This window comes from Bactrocera tryoni, chromosome 2, assembly GCF_016617805.1.
Source record: "Bactrocera tryoni isolate S06 chromosome 2, CSIRO_BtryS06_freeze2, whole genome shotgun sequence".
Lineage (NCBI taxonomy): Eukaryota > Metazoa > Arthropoda > Insecta > Diptera > Tephritidae > Bactrocera > Bactrocera tryoni.
In genome coordinates, this window is record NC_052500.1 from 27,634,262 (window position 1) to 27,647,761 (window position 13,500).

At 38.1% G+C, this 13,500-nt stretch overlaps 1 protein-coding gene across 1 annotated transcript; it reads left to right on the forward strand.

Moving 5' to 3' along the window:
* Nucleotides 1–492: 492 nt before the first annotated feature.
* On the forward strand, nucleotides 493–5,761 carry LOC120768540 (lipase 1). The gene is made up of 5 exons (XM_040095277.1): nucleotides 493–757; nucleotides 3,251–3,428; nucleotides 3,534–3,748; nucleotides 5,006–5,284; nucleotides 5,362–5,761. Exons 1-5 carry the CDS (start codon nucleotides 635–637, stop codon nucleotides 5,752–5,754), a joined length of 1,188 nt encoding a protein of 395 aa, XP_039951211.1. The 5' UTR covers nucleotides 493–634; the 3' UTR covers nucleotides 5,755–5,761.
* Nucleotides 5,762–13,500: the final 7,739 nt, after the last annotated feature.

Sequence of the window (13,500 nt, forward strand, 5' to 3'; positions counted from 1 at the left end):
GGTAATATTCAAAACTTATAATATTGTAGATTAAGAGTTGGTTTTTAATTTTGATTAGGAGGGATCTTTATTGTGCCAAAATAAGTACGAAATTTAATCTTAATGTGCCTTAGATATATATCAGAGCACATGTACATCATTAATCAATCATTAAAGTAATACAGTTTTGAATTATTTTATTTTGTCAAAGCAATTTTTAATTACTTTAATGGTCGAAGCTAATGACAAGTTAACGAGCTTTAAATATCGGTACTAAAATCTGCTTTAAATCATATATTGTGTATATGTTTTTTAATGTATGCATGTGTATATGTTTATATTTAAATACCAACAAATACAATATAGCCACATATCTACATATAGTATGATGTACGTGTGTAATTATTTAGATGAACTTCACTCGCCGTGCAAGTCAAGCTCTCACAGTGTTTTTCGATTTCAGCGGCGATACTTCAAAACATCGGAAAATTTGTCGCATGTTTTTAAAATATTTCAAGCGAATCATAGCCGTGAAAATGTAAAGCGTGAAAACAAGTACAATAGTGTAAAAATACAATAACGGATTATTAAATAATTTTAAAAGTTCGTTCTAATATCCAGACAAGAAAGATTTTAAAACCGAAAATCCAACAATATGTTCCACTTAATCACACTTAGCAACACTCTACAATTGATGTGCTTCTTGGGTGTCGCTATAGCGGGTTATATGGAAGAGAAATATTCGGCATCAGTGATAGAAGATAGTGCTTTGGATATGGTTAGTAAAAACCCGAACAACTTTCTGTGTATAAAGCTAGAAAAATTGTGGAACGTGCGACTTTGTTTTTACAAATAGTGCTAGTGACAAAAAGAAATATATAAATAATAGGTATAATATAAATATTGCGACAAAAAAGCACCCGGAAATTGTAATTAAAAAAAATATTTTTCTACGTTGGTATGATTGCCCTTAATTGCAAATCCAAGTATGAGCGCGATCTGTCAACCAGTTTGTTTACAACAACTGTTTAAGTCGGTACACCTCGGTAGTGCGTTGAGATTCTTACAATGTATAAAAAAATATTGAACAAAGAATTTGATTCAAATTTTGTATATCAAACAAAATTTGTGAGCGAAATCCTTGCGAATGTAGGCATAGGGTTACGGTGATTCAGTTCTATCAAAAATAAAAGCCTACGAGTGGTACTTAGCCTTCAAAGACGGTCGAGAAATCGTTGAAGACAGCCCACGTTATGAACGATCTTCGTTCTCTTCAACTAATGAAAATATTAAAAAGTTGAAGGATATGGTGCTTGAAAATCGTTAGGCAAGGGTTTGAGAGATACCAAGAGAGTTTGACATTTATCGCGATTTCGCTCGAATGATTTTGGTTGTAATTTTGGGTATGAAACGAGTTTGCTTGATTCGTTCCGATAAAGCTGAATTTTTTCCAAAAAGAGTACGCTAAAGATCCGATCCGACCCCACATTCATGGAGAGCAATATAACTGCTGATGAAACATGGGCTTATGAGTTTGAAATGCAAACAAGTCAACAACCATCGCAGTGGAGGGAAAAAGCAAGGCGAAACCAAAAAAAACCACACCACAGCCGCTTAATAATCAAGGAGAGGCTGGTTGTTACGGAGGGGCAGGCGGTCAACAATGACTTCTGTTTGGCCGTATTGAGGCGTTTGTGAGAGAATAACCGTCGAAAACGGCCGGAATTGAGGAAGAATAATTCACAGATTTTACGCTATGATAATGCACCATCGCATCGCGCCAAGATTGTGATCCAAATTAAAACCAAAAACGCAATGAATACCATCGATAAAGCACCGTATTCACCAGTTTTGGCTCCGTGTGTTTTTTTTATTGTTCCCCAAACTGAAATTGGAAGCCGTTTTCAGTCGATCGTGGAAGTTTGGAACACTCATAAGAAAACGTCGGAGATGCTCTACAATAGAATAGATTGTCGGAACCCGCTGATATCGGATCACTATCAATAAAGTTCTTGCATGAAAATTTTTTTCATTTGACGGGATATCTTTACGAAATTGGATATAAGTTATTGTCCAAAAAACGGTACAATATATGCTATGATATTGGGTAGTCGAAAATGTCCTTTCGTATTTCTTATCAAACTTGAACTTATTTTTTTTTATATTTAATCACCACTTTTTCACATTTTTCCGCTGGAGACATTGTTCCATCATTGTAAAACTTTTTTGGTTTCTCGGCGAAAAACTGCGACAAGTAATTTTCACAGGCTTCTGTTGAAGCCAACTTTACTTCATTAAAGGAGTTCTGGATTGATCGAAACAAATGGTAGTCCGATGGTGCAAGGTCAGGGCTATATGGTGAATGCATCAAAGCTTCCCAGCCAAGCTTTCCCAGTTTTTGCCGAGCCATCAAAGATGTGTGTGGCCTAGCGTTGTCCTGATGGAAGACGAAGCCCTTTCTGTTGATCAGTTCTGGCCGTTTTTTTCGATTCTTCACTTGGACCATTATTGTCGTATTTGATCCACTTTTCATCTCCTGTTATGGTTCGATTTCATTTCATTTCAGCAAAGAATCGCAGATGTTAATTCGGTCCATTACATTTTTCACAGACAATTCATGTGGTACCCAAACATCGAACTTTTTTTGTAGCCAGCATTTTTTCAATGGTTCAAAACCGTTTGATGATGAATGTTAAGTTCCTTAGCGATGTCATGGGTGCTTATGTGACGGTCTTGGTCAATATTTTTCATAATTTTATCGACTTTTTCAACGATAGGTCGACCAGATCGAGTTGCATCTTTCACATCGAAATTTCCAGAACGGAAGCGAGCGAACCATTGTTGTGCTACACGAACTGATACAGCATCGTCTCGGTAAACTTCACAAATTTCATTGTTGGCTTGCGTGGCATTCTTCCCTTTTTTATACAAAAATTTCAAAATACAAGTATAACGAATTTCTTCATTATTTTCATTCATTTTTGATAAGCTGTAACTTTTTTCAGCTTCCCCGAGTTTAATTCTTTTTTTTATTAAATGAAGCATCTATTGAATAAATACGAAAATACTTTTTCGACAACCTCTTATAATGGTTCGATCTGCATAATTTTTACAGGAGATGCACTGACCGATCGGAATCAAGTTCTTGTATAGAAAGCTGTTTTGTTTGTGAAGGGTATTATTGCTTTGGTGCAACCGAAGTTTGCGTTTTTGCTGTTTTACTTTTACTTTAAAAATAATTAATGTTTATATTTTCCCTTTCCATGCATAGTTGGGACTCACACGAAAGTATCACTACCCTTTGGAAAGTCACTTTGTCACTACCGAGGACAAGTATATTTTGCGTCTATTTCGTTTGCCGCGTCCGAAGGCGCGACCCGTTTTTCTAATGCATGGCCTTTTAGATAGCTCAATTACTTGGTTGCTAAGTGGCCCGTGGGCGGCTCTCGGTGAGTACCATAAGCGTATTCGTAGTTTTAATGTAGTACATCAAATAAACGATATACAAGTACAAATATATTTTATTATTGTTGCGCATTTATACATATATTCAGGCTACTATCTGCACGATCTGGGTTACGATGTATGGATGGGTAATGCACGTGGCAATTTCTATTCTCGCAACCATACAATGTATAATCCGGATGTCGACAAGTCATTTTGGCGATTCAGTTGGCATGAAATTGGCTTTTATGATTTGCCTGCTTCGATAGATTATGTTTTGAACAATACGGGCTATGATAAAATGGCATATTTCGGACATTCGCAGGTCAGTTTTTAGTTAAAATATTGGGTCTTCTTTGTTTTCTGTCAAACAAGCAAATCATTTATTATGTGTAACTTACGAAACGTCGCCAAAAAACCCTCGACGGCGGTTGCGATTCTTTTAAAACACAAAGCTTTGCATTCACAGAAGATTATTTATAGTTTCTTCTTCCTCTACCTCTAGGCAGGTTCTAAAATAGTCGTTGTATGGTATTTATATTCCCAGACTGCTGGCGTGTCTATCAATCAGACAGTGATCTGTTGGCACTCCTACTTGAGTTCTTATATCATTCTTTTTGAATTTAAATAGTCGGCATGTGTGGCTTATATTCCATAATCAATTGAAGGGTTGACTTCACCGAGCCTCAGTTATATTTAAAACATTTTCAATTAAATATCTACAAGGCATATAAATTCCGTCTTTTTCACAGTGTAATACATCCGCTTTGCAGTTACCAGGAATATCAGTATATCGTGAAACCCATTGCAGGTTTATCCGATGTTAGATCCACTAAGAGATCGAGGCATTCTCTCACTACCTTTGATAACACCCTATGAGACTTTAGTGATTTCAAAGCCGCTTGGCTATCTGTATATACTCGTAAAAATATATTCTTTTGTTGTGAGAATAAAAAAGTTCTCTTGGTCAGATTAATAGGGGTTTCTTTGATTGCTCTGATCTATGCTTGGAAGACACTGTAGTGGTCTGGCGTTTGGAAGGCGATTCTAGTATCTAATTTTCATGAAAATAATTTAGTTTAGACACATCCAGATAGATACTTATCCCTGCGTCCTTGTCCATATCACTCCTATCTCACTCTTCTCTCGAAGGAAAGCTAATATCGAGTACCTAATACTACATTAAAAATTAGCAATATCCTATTTGAATGCGAATAAATCGAAACCACAATATTTATATCGAAATATAGAGGTTCTCTTTGGGTTATGGAGATAAGGGCGGCATAATTATAATTTCGAGTTGGCATCATTCGAACTCCCAAAATTTTAGTTATTTAATTTCTTTCATACTCTCATAAAATACCTTAATTGTGAATATTTTATTTTTAAACGAATAAAATGCGCATAGAGTTACTGCGTATTCCATCTGATCAAATTTGACCAGGACTGACAAAAAAAAAAAATAATTTTCTCGTATTTTAATACAAATCATTATTTTCGCCTTGAAATGTATTACATGTGTAAATACTTTGATATAAATTTCTAAAAAATTGTCGCTAAGTTACAAACATTTTTTTAAAAGGGCACCACATCCTTCTTTGTGATGACTTCTATGCGTCCAGAGTATAATGAAAAGATTACCATCATGATTGCACTGGCACCTGTGTCCTATATGAAAAATGTAAACGCTCCTTTGCTGCCGATTTTAAGAAATTTAATGGCTGTATCCGGTAACGCAATTACTGAGTTTCTGCCACGTAGTGAACTGTGGAAAGCTTGCTTCCGCTCCAAGATGACCGAAGATACTTGCTTTGATTACATGTATCAGTTATTAGGAAAACATTCCAAAATGTGGAATGCGGTAAGTCAGAAATAACGAAGTTTTCAACTAAGTTACAAATTATCAATAAATACTATTATCTTTTTTCCTACACTCAGTCTATGGCGCCAGTTTATATGTCCCATCTGCCAAGCGGTTGCAATCTGAAGCAATTCAAACACTACGTGCAACTTATCGACTCTGGACGTTTCTGTCAGTACGATTACGGACCAACGGAAAATCTCAAGCGCTACAATAGCTCTCAGCCAAAAGACTATCCCATCAAAAACATCACTGCTCCGATTGCGCTATATTATACCTCCAATGATCATCTTAGCGGTTATAAAGATGTGATGCATCTGTCCAAAGAGCTACCAAATGTTGTCGAAAATTACCTTTATCCGTATAAGAAGTGGAATCATATGACGATGATATGGGGTTTGGAGGCACGCGAATTGACTCATAAAAATATGGTAGAGTTAATGAAGAAATACGAACCACAATCCATGTAACGCATAATTATATAATGTACATTTGAAAGTTAAATTATAGAAATATATTAGTCTTTTTGTGTGCGATATATATTTTTAATGTTTTACTCACTATTTATTATATACGTTACATTTGCAGAGAAGAGGTGAACAGAAGGATTCACTAACAAATTTAAATGGAGAAGGTCAGGAATTTGATTGGCGGTTTGGTACTCCTGATAGTTGATACCAGCCGCCAAGCTAAAAGCTAAAGCTACGTACTACTACTACGTACTTGTACAATAACGCAGGACTTGAGTTCGATCTCTTGTGCGACCAGTGTTTTCATATATATTAGTTAATTATAAGGATAAGGGTTTGCCATCATGTTATAAACGGGATTCCGGGCTGACGCCAATGAATTTCAACCAAGACGATAATTTTCGACAACTTTGTGCAGATGTACGTCAGCAATAACGTGACGCACGTCAGCAACAACGTGACGAATATTTTCTTTCAAGGCTGCAAACGTCTCGACTTCGTCTGCGTAGACAAACGAAGCGAGATCTTGCGCTGGAATGTAGCGCCGTTTTGCTGGAATCAAAAGTCTTCCACATCAGCATCCTACAATTTAGACACTCAATAGCGTTATCCATAGAATGTAACATTACGGCCGGCTTTTTTTTTTAAGAAATGTGGATGCCCGCTGCCCATAGAGCCTGCCAAGCAGTGACTTTTTCTAGGCTGTAACGGCGTCTCAATAATAGCTTTTGGATTATCATTATACCAAATGCCATAACCATTCAACCGAAAGTAAGCAACATTGCTAAACAAAATTTTCTTATGAAAATCGCGATCGGAGGCCATCTCGTTTTGGGGTTATTCACCGCCCTTGATGTTCGTTTGGTTTTAATTCTTACACGAGTTGGATTTCGCAAGGCAGCAAACCAAGATCCTTCCGAAAAAGCTTGCATAAAATAAATGGGCTTCGAATCTCTGCTTCGAGAACCGATCCATGAATGCTCGAATTGCGAACTCTTTTGGGCGATTTTGTCGACCGAATATTTGATGCAGCGAACGATGCGCCGAAAAATCACACGCCGAAAAAACACTCGTTATCATTCACAAAAAGGGCACCCAGGAAGCTACAGTTAGTTTGTTTTGGTAAAATCTGCCAAAAAGTGGATGGCCCAATTCCAATTGTCGCGCCAGAAAGTTTTGTTGTTGTAACAATTATCTAGGAATAGCGCTGTATCGACGGGGTGGGGCTATAACGAGAGTGGTTTTACATAAGTGAGGTCCTCTGGCGAAGAAGTTAGGCAAAGGTCTCGGGCTCCTCGAATTCTTCGTCTGTTATGGGTGTTGGAGTCGGTGAAGGTACGGATAGCTTCACTGTGAGCATGTCTGAAGTTTATTGCGTCTGAGGTGTGGTCAGCGTTTTTTTCGGTATTCTCAACGTAGTCAAGAAATAACATATGATGTTCCTAGGCTCCGCTTCCACCAGATGACTGCAGTGATGGTTTCCAAAAAAATTTTCCAGCAGAAACTCCTTGGAGATGAGTGCGTTAATTTCTTGGCCGGATGAATGTGGGCCTCACTTTTTATGTTTTCGAAAGATATGGTTGGACTCATTCGGTTGCTCGAATTACCGACTCTTTAGGCAATTATGTCGACTAAGTATTTTACGCAGCGCGCCCACCATTATTTTGGTAATAAATTTGCACGATTTGCAAACGTTGTTTCAAAGTAAGTCTGTACCTTATAAATTGGCAAACCAAACTGAGAATAAATCAAGTAACAGCTGTCATAAAGAAAAACTCTGCAAAAAGTATTGCCCATTGAAAACTGTACGTCTAAAAAATCATCCGTTATTGGCATAGAAATTAATGTCTGTTAGTGTAACGACTATGTCATCTGAACATTATTGCCAACATGTTCCTTTGATATCTTTAAAATGCCTTTAAAGCTATTTCGAACAGTCTTATTTTACGGATTTTCGAAATATTTTTTTCTCTTTTTTTTTTTTTAATTTCAGTATAACTCCAAAGCTCGCAAATCAAATTCCTGTGGCGCCCAGGGCGTCATAAGAAGCAAATCTTGCAACCTATACTTTCCGGCTTAAAAGTCTTACACAGAGCACTGTAATCACTATACTTGTGTACCGATCTAATGGCAAATGCAGATACATATATTTCGAAGAAGTCACGTCTTTAAGCAGTAAACGTAGTATTTACCTGAATTTACCGAGTATTTGTTGTTGCTTAGTATTGCAGCCCAATTATGCTGTAAGAAGCAAAATGTTTGCCAAACCCTTGTTGTTGTTCGCTGTGTGCAGCATTTAAATAAAGTCGATGTACTAAGTTGGCTTTCCGAAAGCCAGAGCACATTAAAAGCTATCAACTAGCACAGCTAATGTTGTTGCCATGTACCTTCAGCCAAATATACAGTATATGTAAATATGTGTAGATGTTCGTAATTAAATAATTACTTTCCTGATGGCTTACTTCAAGGTGCGTGTGTTTGCTGTTGTTATGCCAAAGGTTGCGCTTTTCGGTTTGAGACAAGTATTTAATGTAATGAGGCTTTGCTTTGTTAAGACAGAAGTGCCCAGGGATGAGGTGGGCGTAGCTGTTGCGGCTGGATGTGGCAACTTATGACTGCTATTTACACAATTCTCGCAATTTCTCCTTACTCCTCGCACAGCAATACACTGAGGGCAAGTAGTATGTATTTAGGGTTTGGTAGCTCGACTTTGACTTGATGGCCTGATTGCTTACTTATTTGCCACTGTTTGCTTACTTAACTGTAAACGTCACTGTCAGCGTGTAACTAACTTTGGAGGGGCGCAAAAATTAAGTGCTACTTATAGCTCCGTAGAGTGCCACTTGTCGCTGGAGTTCGTGGATGTTGAAGTGGCATGGCATAGTGGCAATGCAAAGTCGGATTTTTTTCTTTTGCTAAATTACAATGGAAACTGAGTGCTATTGGAAACTTTTGCATACGATTTCGAAACCGTAAGAGTCCTTTAATTAACAAATAATTCTCGTTTGAAAAATTTAATTCATCGAAAAAATGGGAGCACGAAACTCATACATCAAAATCGCATAGTGACGGCTTAATATTGAATTCCGCTTAAGCTGGCAAGAGTTGGGTGTTGATGCATGGACGTACTGAGCGACAGTGGCAGCTGTGTGAGCATAGAAGCTCATATGTTTCCGTGCATGTGTCGCAAATATACTCCTACCATACGCTTCCCTATGCCACTCAGTGGCCGAATTAAGTTATTTGTTAACGTCGCTGCCATTGAGCTGTTCGCCAAACCTTCCAACCAACTGTCCGGCTTTCAACTGTCACTTTGACAGCCTGTCACTGCTTGGCTGAAATCGAATGAATTGATGGCCAATCGTTGCTTCAAATTCTACAAAAAAAAGTTTCAGATGTAGCATGTTGGTGTCTTTAAAAGAAAACAAATGCGTCAACTGCTGCAAGCTCAAATCCGGATTTTTTGTTACAGTTTATTATTGGAAGCGTTTTAAGTGAAGGATTATTTAAAGGATATCTTCAATTATAGGTGCCATAAGCGACCGATAGAAACATTTTTTTTTGCCCGTTTCAATACCGCTAACTAGAAGAATCTTCATACCGTTAAGGAGTAAAGCCAGTCTAGAGCCCTATAGAAGTGATAATAATTTGTCAATTTAATCAGGGAGACACGAAAAAAGAATCGAATTTCTTTCTTTCAATACTCGTATTTCTTAAACATGTAGTCAAGGTTTAAAAATATGATCATAATTACCTGTAGTGCTCACATGTACTCAGAAAGCAACCGAATGAGTCCAACCGTATCTGCTGAACACTTACATAGTGAGGCCCACATTCTTTCGGCCAAGAACTTAATACACTTCTCTCCAAGTAGTTTCTGTTGGAGTATTTTTGCGGAAACCATCTCTTCAGTCGTCTGCTGGAAGCGGAGCTGCCTCCTAGGAACATCTTTTCGTGACTACGTCGACGATATCGAAAAGTACGCTGACCAGTTTTCGGACGCAACACGGACGCAACAAACTTCAAGAATGTCAAGAGGTATTTCCTTGACTACCAAGACTTCGGACGCAACAAACTTCAGGCAAGCAGTAACCGTCATTCAGAGTGAAGCCATGAATATCACCGACTCCATCATAATGAGTGACGTACTTGGAGTCAAACCACCAACTGCAACGGGTGGAGATTGAGCAATGTCATTGTTTTCAATGAGTCCTCACGTGACTTTCAACACATCTTTACATGTCCAACGAACTCCGTTCTTCTAACACCACATGATCGGACCTCGTCAAAATAGTACGTTTCCCTGGCCTACCATTAGATGATTTCGATCACAACACTGAATCGTTCCAACTAAGTGCGGACTACATAACCGCTACAGCAACAATAACATCCACCATTGCGCGCAATAATTGGTGCTGTGCCCAAACACCTAATGAAAGACTTTTCCGAAGGATCTTGGTTCGTCGATTTGACACTATAGTGCACGAGAAAGCTATTTTTTTCCATTCAATCAATTGAGTATTATCTTTAAATAGTAAAGTGTACTTTAAGCCAAAATATTTTTTGCTGCTTTGAAAAGCCCAGACTGACTTCGCCACTTAAAAATGGATTAAAATAATTTTACTTGAAGTTTATGTTGTTAGAAGAAGAGAAGAACTTGATTTGTATACACGTTGCAACTACGAAACCGTAACGAACATAGGTTTTCACACATCCTATGGCTGTCGACTTCGCGTATTTTCAATTAATATTTTTTCCGAATGCGAAAATAACTAAATTTAGGCATTAAGTATAAAGAGGAATTTTGGATTTTCGGTTCTAATTAACAAAGCGGTTCTTAAAAAAGCTTCCACAATAGTTAGCACTCACAAATCTTTCCTCATCTAATCTGAATTCTCGGAATATTTATTATTTAACAGTAGCAGTAGCTTCCTGGGTGTCCGTTGAATGAATGATAATGGGTGTTTTTTTAAACGTGTGAAAATCGCCTAACAGAGTCGGTAATGCGAGCATCCATGGATCGGTTTTGTACCACATTTACTTTGGTGGATTATGCGTATCCTCGAAGCAAACTCGAATGAATCTGTGCCCATTCACTTTATCAAAGATTTTTTGGAAGGATCTTGGTTTGCTGTTTTACAAAATCCAACTCGTGCACGAAGTGAAACTGAACGAACATCACGCGCGGTCTCAAAACCAGTTGGCCACCGAGCGCGATTTACACAAAAAAATTTGGTTCAGTGATGAAACTTCCCTTTGGTTGAATCTGTTGCTATGGTCCACAAGTCATTGTTGGAATGCCGTTACATCCTTAAAAAGTGACTGTTTGATGTGCTCTTGGGCAGAGGGAATCATTAATCCATATTTTTTATACATTATTAATGAAGACGGCCATAATGTTACAGTCAATGAGGAACGCTATAGAGCCATGATTAATAACGTTTTCGAGTTTCGTCTGAGTTGAAGGATGTTGATGCCATCTTTCTGAAAACCATAAGGCTAAAGAAATACCCTTTATATAATGGATAAGCTGAGTAATAAGCTGAAAACATACTTAAATGACATACATTGTGACAAAAAAGCACCCGGAAATTTGAGTTTAATTCCTCGTGTAAATTATATTTCAAAAAAATGTACTTTGCTAAGTTGGTAGGACTGTTCTTGATTACTATGCCAAATATGAACGCGATCTGTCCACCAGTTTGTTTACGGTAGTTTTGAGTCGGTACACCTCAGTAGTGTGTTGCGATTTTTACAATGGATGAAAATATCGAACACAAAATTTGATTTGAAATTTGTATTCCTAACCATATTTCGTGTGTGGAATCGTTGCGAATGTTGGAAACGGTTTACGGTGATTCTGTTTTATTAAAAACACAAGCCTACAAGTGGCACAAAACTTTCAAAGGCGATCAAGAGATCGTAGAAGACAAGCCTCGTTCTGGACGACTTTCGACCTCTTCAACTGATGAAATAATTGAAATGAATTTTTGATGACTCATGCCCAGCTATTAACCTATGCTACGGCTGCTACTATGCCAGTTGTTTCGACCAATTCAGCGATTTTATCGCAATTTTCGACGACAGCCCTTCCGGAGCGTGGCGCATCTTCGACCACCTCTACACCAGAACGAAAACGTTGAAACCATCGTTGTGCGGTGGAAATGGAAACTGTATCGGGTCCATAAACTGCACAAATTTTATTGGCGGCTTGAGATGCATTTTTGCCTTTTTCGTAGTAGTACTGTAAAATATGCCGTATTTTCTCTTTATTTTGCTCCATGTTTGCGACTTTATAACTCACGAACGACTTAAAAGAAAAGACAATCAATCAAACTCGTGTTAGCGCGTGAAATGAGCTTCCCAAAAAGGTATAGCATGACCCGATGCGACGAATAAAACTAGAACTACCCTCTTTCAGCGCCAACTAGCGAAAATACCGCAATACTTTTTTGACAACCTATTATTAAAAAAGTGAAGGACATGGTGCTAGAAAGTCGTCAGGCAAGCTCTCGGGAATCCCTTCGAATGATCTTGCTGGATATTTTGGGTATCAAATGGGTTCTTGCTCGACTCGTTCCGATAAAGCTGAATTTTTTCACAAGATTTGGCTCCGCTTGATTTTTCCTTGTTCCCTAAGCTGATATTGGCGCTCCGTAAAACCCGTTTTTAGTCGATCGAGATAAAACAAAATTCGCTGAAGTATCTGAAGGCTTTCCAAAATAGTGGCGACGACTGGACAAATCGTTGGTATAGGTGTAAGTATTACATCTGGTGGGTGAAGGCGACAAAATAAGTAGTGATGCATAATTAAAAATTTTGCGTTCTTTTTACAATTTCCGGGTGCTTCTTTGTCACAATGTATATGACATATGTATATATGTATGTGTAGATTTTTTAATCAAGTTATTTATTTAATTTCGAGTTATGTATCCATTTGCAGCGGTATAAACTTCATTGACTTTTGATTTCAACAATCAGTGGCTGAGCAGTTAGCGGTCAGCAAACGCTGACACCACCGCACTTCCCAGCGGCTGGCCATTTACCAGCATGTCAGTGGCAGCAGTGGCACTCGGCTATGACCGACACTTCATGGCCTCGGCAGCAAATTCATTTTGACCGCAGATATTTGCGGTTTTCATCTTCTTCAATGTCGGCTGCAAAGCTGTCGACTTTTTGCCTTTGCAATTTATTCATTTACTTATATGTATGTGTCTGTATGTATTTTCATTGGTATACGTACAAAAGGTGCATACTCGTACATTAATTTTTTACGATTTTTGTTTTTGTTTTTGCAATTTCTTTGTTTTACTTACTCTATTTTGTTTGAGTTCCTACAATTGTTGGTGTGGCTTTAATTTATTATTTAAATTGAAAAGCTTTGATGTTTATCCAACGCTGTGCAGTGGCGCATCAAAGTGCTGCGAGCGGGAGAGTGTGAGGGCTGGATTGGCTGATTTCGGGTAGTCGGAGATTAGGCGAGCCTCTGCCAGCGTAGCAAAATCAATTGAGAAATAATAATGAGCTATCTGGTGGTTCTGCAATCACGCAGTTCGGTCGACCTCAAATGCGACTATAAGTGAGCACACAAACATACACACGCACAATACATGGATGGCACTGTCGCTTGTTTAGAAATACCTGGAGGTTATTGTGTACGGTTGCTTTGCAGCCGTTTAATTTTAGCTGATTTCGCTTTGCCTATTATTGGCCTGCGGTCAAGAGCTTGTTTGCCTATCAAAGTGG